At 33.9% G+C, this 13,484-nt stretch overlaps 1 protein-coding gene across 2 annotated transcripts; it reads right to left on the bottom strand.

Moving 5' to 3' along the window:
- Window positions 1-9,843: 9,843 nt before the first annotated feature.
- On the bottom strand, window positions 9,844-13,484 carry LOC129305999 (uncharacterized). 2 transcript variants are annotated; one of them, XM_054946279.1, is made up of 9 exons: window positions 13,161-13,484; window positions 13,009-13,074; window positions 12,537-12,887; window positions 12,217-12,466; window positions 11,996-12,053; window positions 10,890-10,976; window positions 10,656-10,775; window positions 10,387-10,525; window positions 9,844-10,272 (listed from the first exon to the last, which is right to left on the bottom strand). In XM_054946279.1, the coding sequence occupies exons 1-9, from the start codon at window positions 13,292-13,294 to the stop codon at window positions 10,044-10,046; spliced, it is 1,434 nt and encodes a 477-aa protein (XP_054802254.1). In that variant the 5' UTR covers window positions 13,295-13,484; the 3' UTR covers window positions 9,844-10,043. The 2 variants fall into 2 exon arrangements, with proteins under 2 accessions (XP_054802254.1, XP_054802255.1); XM_054946280.1 differs by having other exon boundaries at window positions 12,537-12,882; window positions 13,161-13,209.

The raw sequence follows: 13,484 nt of genomic DNA, 5'->3' as shown, positions 1-13,484 counted from the left end.
CTCCTCGAGACATGGCTTTTGGGCATTTCATTCATGTTTTGAATTGCAAACTTCATCTGAACTCATGAAAAGCTCTCTTTGTATTCGTGAAGAATACCTTACCTCAAACTAGAAAAGTTGCAATTAAATCCTATTTATTTTCCCCCTATAGTGCTTTAATTTGTTGCATATGTGATATTGCAGCCAATTTAGTGAACTTTGTTTATAAATCATTCAAGGATGAGGATTGATTTCTTTACACGTACTATTCAATTAAGAAAACATTTAGTTCAGTGCAAATTAAACTTGTATATTGATTACCGTGTTGTATATGGGGGATCATACATAATGGTTTTTTTTTGTCATTGATCTTTGTTAAGCATGAAAAAAAAAGAACATGTTTACTATTACTATGCTTTTCCTACTAAAAAAAATATCTTTTAAGATCATAAAAATAAAAATTTATTCAAACTTCTCTTTCTAATAGGGGTAAGCAAATAACCCACAACTCGTTGAAGCTACTCACACTCAAACTAAATTGATAGGTTAAAACCAACCCGTTAATAATAAAAAATGAGTAGGGTGATTTTACGGGCTAGCTTGTTTTTAACGTAAATGGGGAAGGTAGACTATAGGTTACCCATCCCAACTTATTTATAAGTTCATATATATATATATATATATATAATATCGCCTCTCCCTCTAAAGAAAAAAAATGCCTTACTTACTTCAAGTCTCGACCTCATTATCGATAATTCTCATCTCTCAACTATGTCTCTCATAGTCAGCCATCGTCACTTTTCATGCTCGTCTTTTACTCAATCACTTTGTATCTCTTATTCTACTTCTTCAATCCTCAATGAAAACCCTTTATTGCCCACCATCTTATGAGTAGGGGTTGTTGAAATATCCTACCTTATAACACACAATTAAAACCATAATATAAGGTAATCAAAGGACTAACCCTAAAAAAGATTACCGAGTTTATAATTTTAAAATAATGAGATTCCGAGTTTTCATATTTTAAAACAAGTCAAAACCATAAATTTGACCTCTAATCAGAGTAAAATAGAGTTACGATAAGATACCTTAGATGCATGAAAGAAGTTGAAAACTATTGAAATATCTCAAGTAGTCAAGTTTATTGAAAATAGAGTAGTACGTCATAGCTTATGCGCATTGTGCCGTGGCTTGTCACCCTCTATATGTGCAATGGCATATTGCACGCTCATGACAACAATTCTGTTGTCAAATTATAGTAGAAATCGGGTAACTTTTGATGTGTCCCATTTCTCCATCCAACGTTTAAATGACATGATTTAGGTGTCTACAAAAAGCTCTTTTCATAAAATAGCTAATGGCATGGTTCTTTTCCAAAATAAGTCACACTAGAAAGTTGGATATCCAAACATAATTTTATCACTTTTCTCAATTTTTACAAGAAAAAGGGTGTCTAAAACCCTAAACAAGTGCTAAAAGTCATTTTTAACACTTAAATCATGTTCATTGGACCTAGAACTATTTATACAACACACCACAAGCACACATACACTATTACATCACAATTTTACTCTTCAACCCCTTAAATACTAAAAACAAAAGGAGGAGGTTTTTGCATTGCATTTTAAGAAAATATCCACCAATATAATCAAATGAATAATTATATACTTGCACTAGTATTTTAATTCTTTCAACATTTACAACTTTTCATAAATCACATTTCAGGGCCTAAAATACTAACCAAACATCACAGACAATCATATAGTATAAGCGTAAACAAAAATGCACTGTAATTGGCAATATAATTCTATTACACAAAATAAAAAATTCTTATAGGTATACACTAGGAATGCACAGATTCCTAAGCCTTCAAAGTTTTTTCCCTCTCTGCACTAAAGTCAGAGCATATAAAATGTTAAAAATGAGGGGTGACTTTAACCACTCAGTAACCAAAATTAGCCTATCATATGCAGTTGCATATTAATTGAAATAAACACATGGTTATGAAGTAGATTTTCTTAAAGCATACATTAACACATAATTCACAACTTATCCTTTCTCAGTCAACTCATTTTCATCTCAAACATAAGGTATATTGTTACAAGACACTCAGACATGTGACTATGACCCGATATATTAACATAACTTGCCACAGCTTAATCATATGACATGTCATGCAATCACATAGGCGTGATCTACTATTCTTATACCCTTCTTATTTTTTCTGACTAAAACTATAGGCTATAATATCAAATAGGGCTTCATTTATGTGATTGAACTACCCAAACTCACTAATTGTGAGGTGTGACCTGATCAAAAAATCACATGACTCACTCTCAAACCATGTCTTCCCCTACTCTCAAATCTATAGGGTGTCGAATATCCCAAGCTAACCTTCTTGATAAACTGGTAAAAATAGTTAGATTTTAGCCCTCGATAAACTATGAGATAAGGCTTTACCCTCGTGCACTGGAAGGTAGCTAAAAATACCATATGAATTTTATCTACTCTTCTCCCTAAGTGAACTCTCGCCTGCTAATCATGCCATATACAATGCCCACTCATTATTCTCAAATTTTATTTTCACAATGAATATATTGGGCTCATGACCATGCATTATCCAAGTGAGCATCAAATTCCATTTTCACTTATATCATAATTATTAATCTTTTGCAATCTCAACACATCCATCTTTATCATACTCATCATCAACTACTCATTTTCACACCACATTGTAATTTGAAATTCATTTCAAAATTACTTTTGTATCTTTGGTTTGAATCAAGCAATTGTACAAACCTATAAACTCAATAGCATGCTAACACATATTCACATATCACAATTTCATATGTTAAACACATATTTACATTCCATTGCAATTTAATAAATAACTACCCAAAGTAGGTTCTCGGTTACATCAAACTTTTAAGAGATCAAAGGCTTATCCCTCAATATTTTAGCTTTCCAACTTGATTTCATAAGTCACAATGGTGCTTAAATGCTCGATCTATAATTAATCAAATTTCTAACTCATCAACAATGTCAAACACACATTTTTCAACTCTTATTTTTCACTTTTAAATTATTTAATGCCCATATTGTTCATGTTTAGGCCTGTCCATTAGGTTTATTAATTATTTTTAGCTCTTAATATTATTAATAAACCATTAAACCTCCATTAATGGCATTACAACTCTCCCAACAACCCTCATTAATGTCATTTTCAGATATTAATGATATTTACCAATCAAAGATATCAAAACTCATTATTTCTAAATTTAAATACTCCAATTAACTCATATCAATTGTATATAAGTTAATAAATTCGGACCTATAACCTATATGGGCCGAAAATAATCTCCCATTATCAAACCCTAACAAAAAACTTTAAGAGAATGAAAGAGAATGGAAGATTAGGGTGTATGGTACTTATCTTGGGTGTTCTCTAACACTTAAATACTCCCAAAACACTAATATGGCAAACCCTAACAGAGCTTCCTATTGGTTCTTCATTTTCTGCCTTTTCTCTTCTATTTTTAGCCTCAGTTCATGATTAAATTATGCAAAACATGGGCTATGTGCCGCAGTGCATGGCATAAGAGGCCCTATTACTTCAGTGGTCATATACGCATTGTAACGGACGTACTACAAGCTGCGGCGTGTGGCACAAAGATACTCCTTTTTGTTTTTCTCCTCCTTTCGATGTTGAGATGGCCCATCTTCACTTTGTACCTATAATTAGGGCTAAAAATGCAACCAAACACATTCATTAAACTTCCCTAGCCACACACCGTGTCAAATAACTCAATTATCAAATTTAAACTTAATTAATTCCTTAGTAATCTAAGGATTAAAATTTAGGATATTACAGTTATCGTCACTGCTTCTTGTTCGCTCGCACATGCTTCCCATCACTGATTGCCATCACTACAAGTTTATGCATAGCCTATCATTGCCTTTAAATAGCTTATTCATCTCCCCTCTTCTCTCCTCTTTGTGTAGATCTGATTTGCTAGATCTATTGCTTGTTACTGGTAGTTGGATGCCATTTGTTCTAATTACAAATATGCCATTTCCCATCGCTGACTGCCATTACTACAAGTCCGTCCCGCCTATTGCTCGGTCCCACTTTCTTCATTAAGGAAATGTAGAGAATAAGGAAAGAAGGTTGGTTGATAAATTGGGACATATTTGGCATTATTGTGGGGTTTGAAGTTTGGCGTGGGTTGAGTTAGGCTGCATGGATTTACAAAGTTTTTTTTCATATATTTTATATCATTTTTAAATATATAGATGCATATGCTTTCCATTCCATAATTTTCCACTTCATTCACCTAATTGGAATTCTTTAAAAATGAGTGAAGTATTACAAATGGTGTTGGAAACAGCACATGGCATTTTAGCTTAATAAGAAGCAAGTTACATAATGACATCACCTTTTATGTTTCCCATTAAACCATACGGGGCAAGATTACTATGACTTTAATTAAAGTAGGGTGGGACAAGTAAACACCTTCAAGGAGGATCATGATTGGAATGATAGAACTTTGCCCATCGAAACTATATACTCAAATATTTTTTAAAGAAAGAAAATATTATAGGAAAAATCATTATTGAGTCCCAAATAAGTGATCTAATTACTTAAAGATCCTATGAAATAAAGAAATTAATTGGGTTAAAAGGAAAAAATACCCTATAATTTTGTTCCAAGGGCGCCTAGTACATTAAACTTGTATTTGAAGCAATTTTGCCTTTAAACTTTTAAAAAAGAGAGTAATTTTGCGTAGCCATCAGGGTTGACTATTAGTTAATCACGTGTTTGACTTTGACTATTGTGTGGCAACCGTATGGCATTTAAAAAAATTAAAAAAAGAGCCTACATGTGTTCTTCGACTCATGTCGCTAAGCTTTCATAGTCTTTCCCCTTCAAGTTCATTTTTCTTTCTACTACTTCAAGTGTATCACTAGCCGACTTGGAGTATTACACTGTCGCCACCTCCAGTGCTACCTCAAACATCTACACTAATATGGCTAGCTTTCCTTTCCTTCCCTCAGTTTCTCACTGCATCCTCACCTTAAAATCCTTCCTCTCGGTGATCAAAGTTCAACTTCTTTGCCACCATCTCTAGCTTCACTGCCACTGCTGGCGCTGAAAGTTTTGATAAAAAGATTGACGGAGATCTCTTTCGTGTCTCGAGCAAGCTCCTCAAATCAAACCCATTTGGCAGAGATGAGATTAGCCTCTTGAACTCAATTTGAAACCATAGATCCTTCATGATATTTAGGATTGTAACACTCTAAATTCTCGAACTAATTTTTCATAAACTAACCATTCTTTAATTAAAACCAAAGTTAATAAACACTTACATGGTAGTAAATAATAAAACTTTTTTTTAAAATGTTACCATGATAGAAAAGAACTTTCATATAAATAAATCATTTTACAAATAGCTTACCATAATAAAAAAAATTTAACATAATAAATAAGCTTTATCATAGTAATTAAGATATTGTTATAATAAACTTTTTCTTAATGGAAGACAATATGAAATCATTCACATAAAGAAATTAATTTTGAAATTAGAATTTAGCACAGAAGCCTATCTCAGGGTAACAAGATCCCAAACAATTACTAAAAATTAAGTTTTGAGTGTGACCATATGATCTAAGTATACATCATAATCATTATCATATAAATTTCTGTAATTTTGTAATATCTTCTAAGCAATAGTATACTTAATAATGCCTAAAGTGGGTCTACACAAAATTCACTATAGTTCAACACTTGTTCACAATTAAAAATAGCTAGAGGATGTATAATTGTCCATAGCATAAGCACACATTTACTAACCAATCAACACCTATGAGTGAATCAGTTATGTCAATAATAGCCTAAAAAGCAATTAAGACTATGAGGAACAAACAAGATCCTCATAGTCAAGCATAATATAAGGAACAGATAAAATTCTCATAATATAACCTTAACATCAAATCAAGGATTAAGAGGGACATAATTCTCTTGACCTTCACATCAAATTAAGGATCAAGAGAGACAGATATAATCCTCTTGACTATATAGATGCATTGAATTAAAAATTAGAGATCATATGCTCTACAAAATAATACATGTCTTAAATTGGTACAATATACATTGTATAAACCAAAGTAAGCTGATAAGAAAGTGGTGTTTCATACACCAAATTTTACACCTTTAATGCTTCCTTAGTCGAGCTTGCTCCTGTAAAAATATTAATAACAGGAAACAAAATTTAAAAGTTTTAGTAACTAAAAATTAATATGTAATGATGTATGTAGATGCAACTAATCATGTGATCGCTAAGTGAGCACACTGAAATATTCAACCTAACAAATACCTTCAAACAAACTGAATCAATAATTATTTGCATAACCACATCTTATGTCCCTCATCATGCCATGCTTGAAGGCCAAAACACCCAATCAAAGGTAAGTTAACCCAAGTTACATGCCACTCATTTGGTTCGATAAAGGCTTATCATGTCGTAATAATTAACCAGATAGAAATTTTCAACACCACCATATGTTAAAATATCCTAACAAGTCATGCATAATTTAAACAATCGAACAATAATATCTTTCTCATTACAATACATATATATAAATTTTTAACTTATTTGGCAATAATTCTAAACATATACAAGTATTTATTTCCAAACAAATTTTAATTTATCAAACAACAAACAACACATAGTCAATCACGCACGCACGCACACACCCTCATCACAACACATTAATAATGGTCATCTTGTGTCTTGGACAATAAATTTATCTTCACAACTCCTCTTTCACCATTCTCTTTATCAATATATTTACACAATTATTTCATAATACGATATATTAATTTCACATCAAAATTAATAAATAATTTTAATTTAAAGAGTTAAAAAATTTTAGGCTTAAGATCCATATTGACACTAATTTAAAGTTAGAGCCTCATTTAACTTTTTAAAATTCCTTTCTAAAATTCTTATAGTCTAATAAAATATATTTAAACCTTAAATCACTCCTAATATCATAATTTCATTAATCCATATTTCAAAAATTCATCCAAAAATAATTTAAAAATTTAAAAATTATCTTCAAGCTTCAAACCACCATTTCACATCCTTAGAAATATCTATTTATACTCAAATAAATATTTAATAATTAGAAATTCATCACAACATTTTAGATTAAATATAAACTCAACCATATAAGTTTATTGTTTAACTTAAAAATTCTTAAATTTAAATTTCAACTTTAAAAAAATGTTTTATAGCATTTATTACACCCACAATAACCTCAATATTCATTTTTAAATTATTATAACTTCATATTAACTATCCTATAAAAAAATTTTAATAAAAAAATTTACTCTATTCTTTAAAATAATATTACTGTTAGATACTTATTGATGAGTAAAAAATATTTATAAAAAAAATTTCAAAAATGAGAGTCATTTTGTGTACCTAAATAAAATGAAAAAGCTCAACCTCACTTGAAAATGGCGGACGGCACGGCGTGAAGAGAAGAGAGCACGCTGCAAATGCAAATAAAGGTGTGGATATTTAATAATCATGTGGGTTCCACTATCTGTTTTTCAGCCGTCCATTTTTTTTTTATTTACTTTCTCGTTTTGTTCCTTCAGCCATGGTCCCCCTTAAATTATTTATTTATTTATTCTATTTTTACCTCTCAGTATTTCTTTTTCTTTCTTTTTTCTTGTTGTGTTTTGTTTTTTTTTGCACATTTCATTTATTTTATTTCCTATTATATTGTATTATTTTTTATTTTTAAATTATATCCTAATTTAATCTAATAAATATCTCTTAACTTAATCTAATAAATATATTAAGCCAACTTTAATTCATAATAAAATGCCTAAAACCATGTTATTAATTCAAATAACCTCAAATATAAATTCATTCCTTAATTTAAACTTTCAAATAATATGAATTTTGATCTTTTTTAAATTTTTAATAAAATCTAGGTTTTATAATTTTTTTATTATCTAAATATCAGGAAGTTACGGAAATCAAATATCTCTTTTTTGGGTCAGTGACTAGAAGATTAGAGATCAAATTCTTAGCCCCTGGTGAAATCCAATCTCGAACAAACTCCTCAGATTGAACCCATTTGACAAAGATGCATTTTTCGGGCCGATTTCGAGTCTTGGTGGGTCTTGTGTTAGGTCGAAGACGAGGGCTTTCTCCGTTCGGGTTCATTGCTTCTTCTTGAGTCTTGTCCGCGACTGTAAAATTGACGAGTAAGCATGCCCATGTTCGTCGCTTCTTCTCCATTCTTCGTTTTGGTTCCCGTGTTCCAGAGATGAAACCGGCGAGTGATCATGCCCAAACTCTCACTCCCATTATTGATCTCTTTCATTTTGTTTTAATTAATCGAGTTATTTTGGTCCAATCTTTTCGCATGTTCTTTGTGTTTTGACAGCTGAATAATTAATTAATTGGTTTACTAGCTAAAATCTCCAAAAAATTATTAATTGGTTAATAATTTGGGTCTCGATCAATCTGGTTCTCATATATAATTGATGATTCTTGGGTGGTATTTGAATGCTTGATTTGTTGATTTTTTAAAGCCATTGTATTCTGGATGAACGATGGAGAAGCAGCAAATGAAAGATTATGATGTTCTCGTTTTGGCCATTACGATTGTTTCATCTGGTCTATATGGTTGTTGCTGGGTGAAGATGAAGCAAATAGAGAGAGGTAGAGGGAGAGGGAGAAAGAAGAAGAAAGAGAGAGAAGAAGTCAGAAAGAGGCACCACCTATTTCTTTTCTCTCTTTTTTTTCATTTTAAAAAATGTCAGGCACCTACCACATGGCAAATAAAATCAAATAAATTGATAACAAACAATCCACCCTAACGGCAAGACAAAATCGCTCGCTTTTTAGGACAATAGATACCTTTAGAAAAAAAATTTTAAAACATTCTTGCCCTCTAACTCAAGTTAATTTAAAGCCCCAAGATTTTAGGGTAAATAAGTTTAGTTGCCTAATTATTAGATTGCCCTTTAAATCATTTTCTTCAAGTTTCTTAGGGAATTGAACCGCCAAGTAGGGTAAAGATTATAGCATGGATAGAGGACACAAACGCCATGAAGATGAAGATGGTTTATTCTCGTTGCCCAGATTTATCTTTCTGAGCAATTCCAAGAGTTTATGCATGTGGTTTTATCTGCCCCAAACCCAAATGAAAAAGGCTCGGATATTCACATTGTTGATCATTGGAGATTCAAATAAAAATCTTTGGGTTCCTTGGTTCAGCAAGTACAAAGCAAATATGAGTTCATGAGTCAAAGACTCAAGGAGCACTTCTCTTCCAATCTCATATTCGATTAAAGCAAAGCCAAGAGGAGTAGTCTGACACAATCAATTATCAACCAAGCCATTCCTTTTTAAAATTCCCCTCCATAGCGTCGCCTTCCAAGCCTATCCGGACCAGCACACACTCATTCCATCGTCTGATCTCCTGAGACATCATTCGTCGAAGACTAGAAGCACGGAGAACATTGTTTTTGACGGAAACAAAGTGGAGAGAGAATGTGTTTCGAAAATGGAAGAGGGTAATTTAGAGGGTAATCTAGTAATCAAGCAACAGAACTTATTTACCCCAAAATTGACTTCAACTAATTTCTTCATTTCATGGGTTCTGAGGAATTAGAAAGCTTTTGTGGGACTCGATAGTAATTTTTCCAATATTATAAAAGACACATTTTATTACAAGTATAGTAAATAAATATTATATTTGATATTAACTTTTAGGGCGATTTTCTAACAACATACACAGCATAATGACGAGTAGATGCCATCTTTGAAGGAAGAAAACTTCAACCAGAAAAAACAATGATTCAAGAGTTGCAATATCATTCAAGCTCGGCATCCTCAATCGTTGGTATAACTTCAGCATACAAGGGAAACGAAGAAAAGCACAGAAAACGTCTCAATCTCAGCCCAACAAAATGGTGAAAGAAAAAAAGGGGGTGAGTCCTTACCAAAATTTAAATTTAACACACCCACACACACACATCACATACGACTATGAGGCTTGGCAATTAGCAAATAATTCTCGGGAGAAATGGTTGAGGGAACATATCTGACAAGCTGCGTATCCAAGCCTCGTTTCCTTAGCCACAACAACCTCCCCATGTCAATCATCCGCTTGCATTTAAAACCCAGCGCTGCCCTTTCAGATGGTTTCATGTCGGTAAGAATTTTTTCAACTCCGCTTGCGTGCTGGTCACCATTTTCTCTGTCACTGCACAAAACTTGGAATCAGAAAGACACCAGTAACCCCCCCAAAAAAAAAAAATTACACTAGTACCAAAGAGTAGGATATTCAAGATAATGACTACAAAATTGAAGAAATTACATTGACAGTAAATTTGAAGCACAATCAGTAATATCTGAAATTTCTGAACCATGATTAGCATCTACAGCCCAGCTGGTAAACCATGTGATGGCATGGAATTGATCCTTTGTTATCCCCAAGTCCAAAAAATATTTCTTATCTGCAGAGTAATGAAAACAGAAGGCTCCCGCCTTTAATATGACCTCACATCCCAAGAGCGGGGAAAGATATCAAGAACTATAGACGCTATAGCTGTGATACTCGTAAGGAGTGGAGGATCAGGAAGTTACTTGTATAGTGTTTCCACTGGCAAAGATGATGGCAACATGTTGCGATGGCCAAGCCTCCGAAGTTCTTGTTAGCATCACACTGGTCATTTTTTTCGGGAAAGCAACATCTCAAAGCCAAGTCTGTAAAAATAAAGACAAAGACTAACGTGCCAGCATTTATATGATAGATCTTTGCCTCAATAAAGCATTTGCCATGAATTCATTAGAACATTTGTCTAAATAGCAAAACATAACCTGTTGCAGCCCCGCATAGATGTTTACCAATCGCCAGAAAAGGAACTCCTTCCAAAGACTCAACAGCATTTAAATCTAAATCTTCAACTGCAAAAGTTGGTTTTTACAATGTTGCAAGATTTCAAAGTCTGCAGTTTAAGCAAATATAATACAGATAGTAGCATCCTAACCTACAAATAAATTAGGCAATGATACGAATTTCAAGGAAAAAAGATATGACAAGAAATGTGAATAAAAGAATCATATCAGGCATTAGAAATCTTGCTAGATTCAACACACTCTGAAACATACTAAAATTTTGGAAATCGGCGCAGAACAGCTAAACAATTCAAGGCATACATGAATTGTGATTTTTTTTTTCCCACTTTGAGGTGAGCCAAATCCAAGTGGAGCTTTAGCTTAGTCTAAATACAGCTAGGACTAAATAGAGCAGACATATCAACAAGACTTAGGAAACTGTGCTTTGTGAAGTGAAGCAGGAGAACATTAAAAGGTGCAAGAGAGAGGTCCATGCCTACGTAGTAGGAAACTAACTCCCTCATGATTTTTCTCCTACAACCAAAGCAACCACGACAAACTACCTTGTGATATGTCCATAACTACCCCAATCCCTTCTCTCCAGCTCCAAATCCAATACTGTCCTCATAACTACTAAAAGAAACATAGTACTACCAAAAGCTACATCAAAAGGGCAGGGAGATACTTTATAGTTCGAAGTCAAAAGTGCCTAAATGTGAAAAGGAATAAATGAGCAAAAAAGGAAAGTCTTGACAGAACGCATCAGTCATCAGTTAATACATGCATATAACAGTAAAAACCAGTTGCACACAGGACCGCATATGCTAAATCATGCGCTTCATTTCTTTTCACCTCCAAGGGAAAGCTTTTAAAAAATGTGGCCTTGTTTGGATTAAAATTGACACAACGAAGCAGAACTAAAATGCAAAGCTAAATATTGAATATTTCAAATAGCAACCACATATATAAATTCCGCAGTTAAACAACCAAATCTCCTCCTAAAAGAAAGAGTTATCTCAATATGCAGCATAACACTACAAGCACAATTACAGCATATCTTCTACAACAACGTTTCCAATAACCCTTACTGTCAATTCTGAAACGCTCTAACATCAAGCCCTCATTCTGTCGCAAGGATCGATCAGCCTAGAAATAATAGTGGCGTGATATAAACAGCAAATAAATTAAAATTGCTATGCTCGACAAAATAAATAAATAAATAGAATCTTTATGAAACCAGACACTCGGGAAACTCTTCAAATTTAGCTATCATGTCCTACAACTCAGTTAAAGCACTTTCAAGGCTAACCTTTAGTTTATAAGACTTTCTCTCAACTAGGAAAACTTTTTTAATTCCATAACAATCTGCAAGCATTTGCGTCAAGTATCCTCTGCCGGCTCCAAACTCAATCACCGCTGGGACACCATCCTCCTCCTCCTCCTCCTCCTTGCACTCGGATGGTTTCCTTCCTAGAGAACTCCTTAGCACACCAAAAATTTCCAGGTTTCCCAGAATAGATGCCTGTTGCATTACATGTTTCTCTTGAAATGGCAATTTCCTGCAAAGAAACCAGGTTGGAAGTCGAACCAGCTCCATAAAACTAAATTCTTTACGCCGCCAATAACTACCTCTCCTCTCCTGCACATTTAATCCATCGACTGCAAACCTCTGAAATCTGATACGAGTCTTGAATATCCTTGGAGAACGATTCATAAACAGATTCGATCTTTCCAATTAAATTTGAGAATTCAAGAACACTAATATTATGAACAACATCTCTCTTCATTTCCGAAGAAATGTTATCCAGAGGCATCGTGACGGTCTTCGGCAATATTGAATCACGAACTCTTAACGTTTCTTCATCTTCATTGCCAGCATTAATGCCCTTTCGATAAAAAGGTTGGAGAGACAGCGATTGAACTTGTTTCAGTATCGGGCATCGCTTAACATGTCCTTCCACGTTTTGCTTAAGTACTGAGCTATTAAATGAGGAAAGGAGCAAGGCAGCAACAATCAGATATAGGGATACAAAAGCAGAACTACAGAGATGGCAGATGTTTGTTACAGCACGTTATACGGCAGATGTTGTAGATATCTTACTGGGAAGGATCTATGGGACACGGGATCCACTGGCCTTCGGACCTTGAGTTGTGATTGCCGCAGAATCTAACTCAGTATGAATGCATAAAGATTTGAGAAGCGCCGAATGAAGTTCCAGAAACGGAAAACAAAAAGACAGGGATCGAACTTACAAGGAATCTTTGAGGCGCGAGTTTGCACAGAATCTGCTTTTCCTAGGGAGCCAGAAATTGCAGCGCTTCTCCATGTCAGCGCCTTTCTCGCCTTCGAGCCCTATATCATGCTCGGGACGGTTTTGCTCCCCCATGCTAAGAGAAGGCAAAATAAGGCACAGTAGTATATGTGAGTCGCGATGCTTCCTTCCTTCGTTATTCGCTTGCCTCTCCCGAATAAAAAGCGAGGACCGCGATCCCCGCCCTCACAGTCACGGGGTGTGTCAGGCGGAGGAGAGACTCACTCACAATTTCTGAATTTCTTGATTTCTTCCTCTTCCGTTT

The sequence above is a fragment of the Prosopis cineraria genome, unplaced genomic scaffold (assembly GCF_029017545.1).
Source record: "Prosopis cineraria cultivar Desert tree isolate PC_DT_omini unplaced genomic scaffold, ASM2901754v1 PC3, whole genome shotgun sequence".
NCBI classification, from domain to species: domain Eukaryota; kingdom Viridiplantae; phylum Streptophyta; class Magnoliopsida; order Fabales; family Fabaceae; genus Prosopis; species Prosopis cineraria.
The sequence above is the reverse complement of the archived record's forward strand: the minus strand, read 5'-3'. Positions and strand labels throughout refer to the sequence as shown.

Excerpts from the sequence above, each read along its gene's own strand:
- LOC129305999 (XM_054946279.1), bottom strand. The coding sequence starts at position 13,294 with ATGGGGGAGCAAAACCGTCCCGAGCATGATATAGGGCTCGAAGGCGAG. Across the intron at positions 12,888-13,008 it reads TGTCCCATAGATCCTTCCCA|CTCAGTACTTAAGCAAAACG; the intron begins GTAAGATATCTA and ends CTCATTTAATAG. Across the intron at positions 10,977-11,995 it reads AGAGCGTTTCAGAATTGACA|TTGAAGATTTAGATTTAAAT; the intron begins GTAAGGGTTATT and ends CAACTTTTGCAG.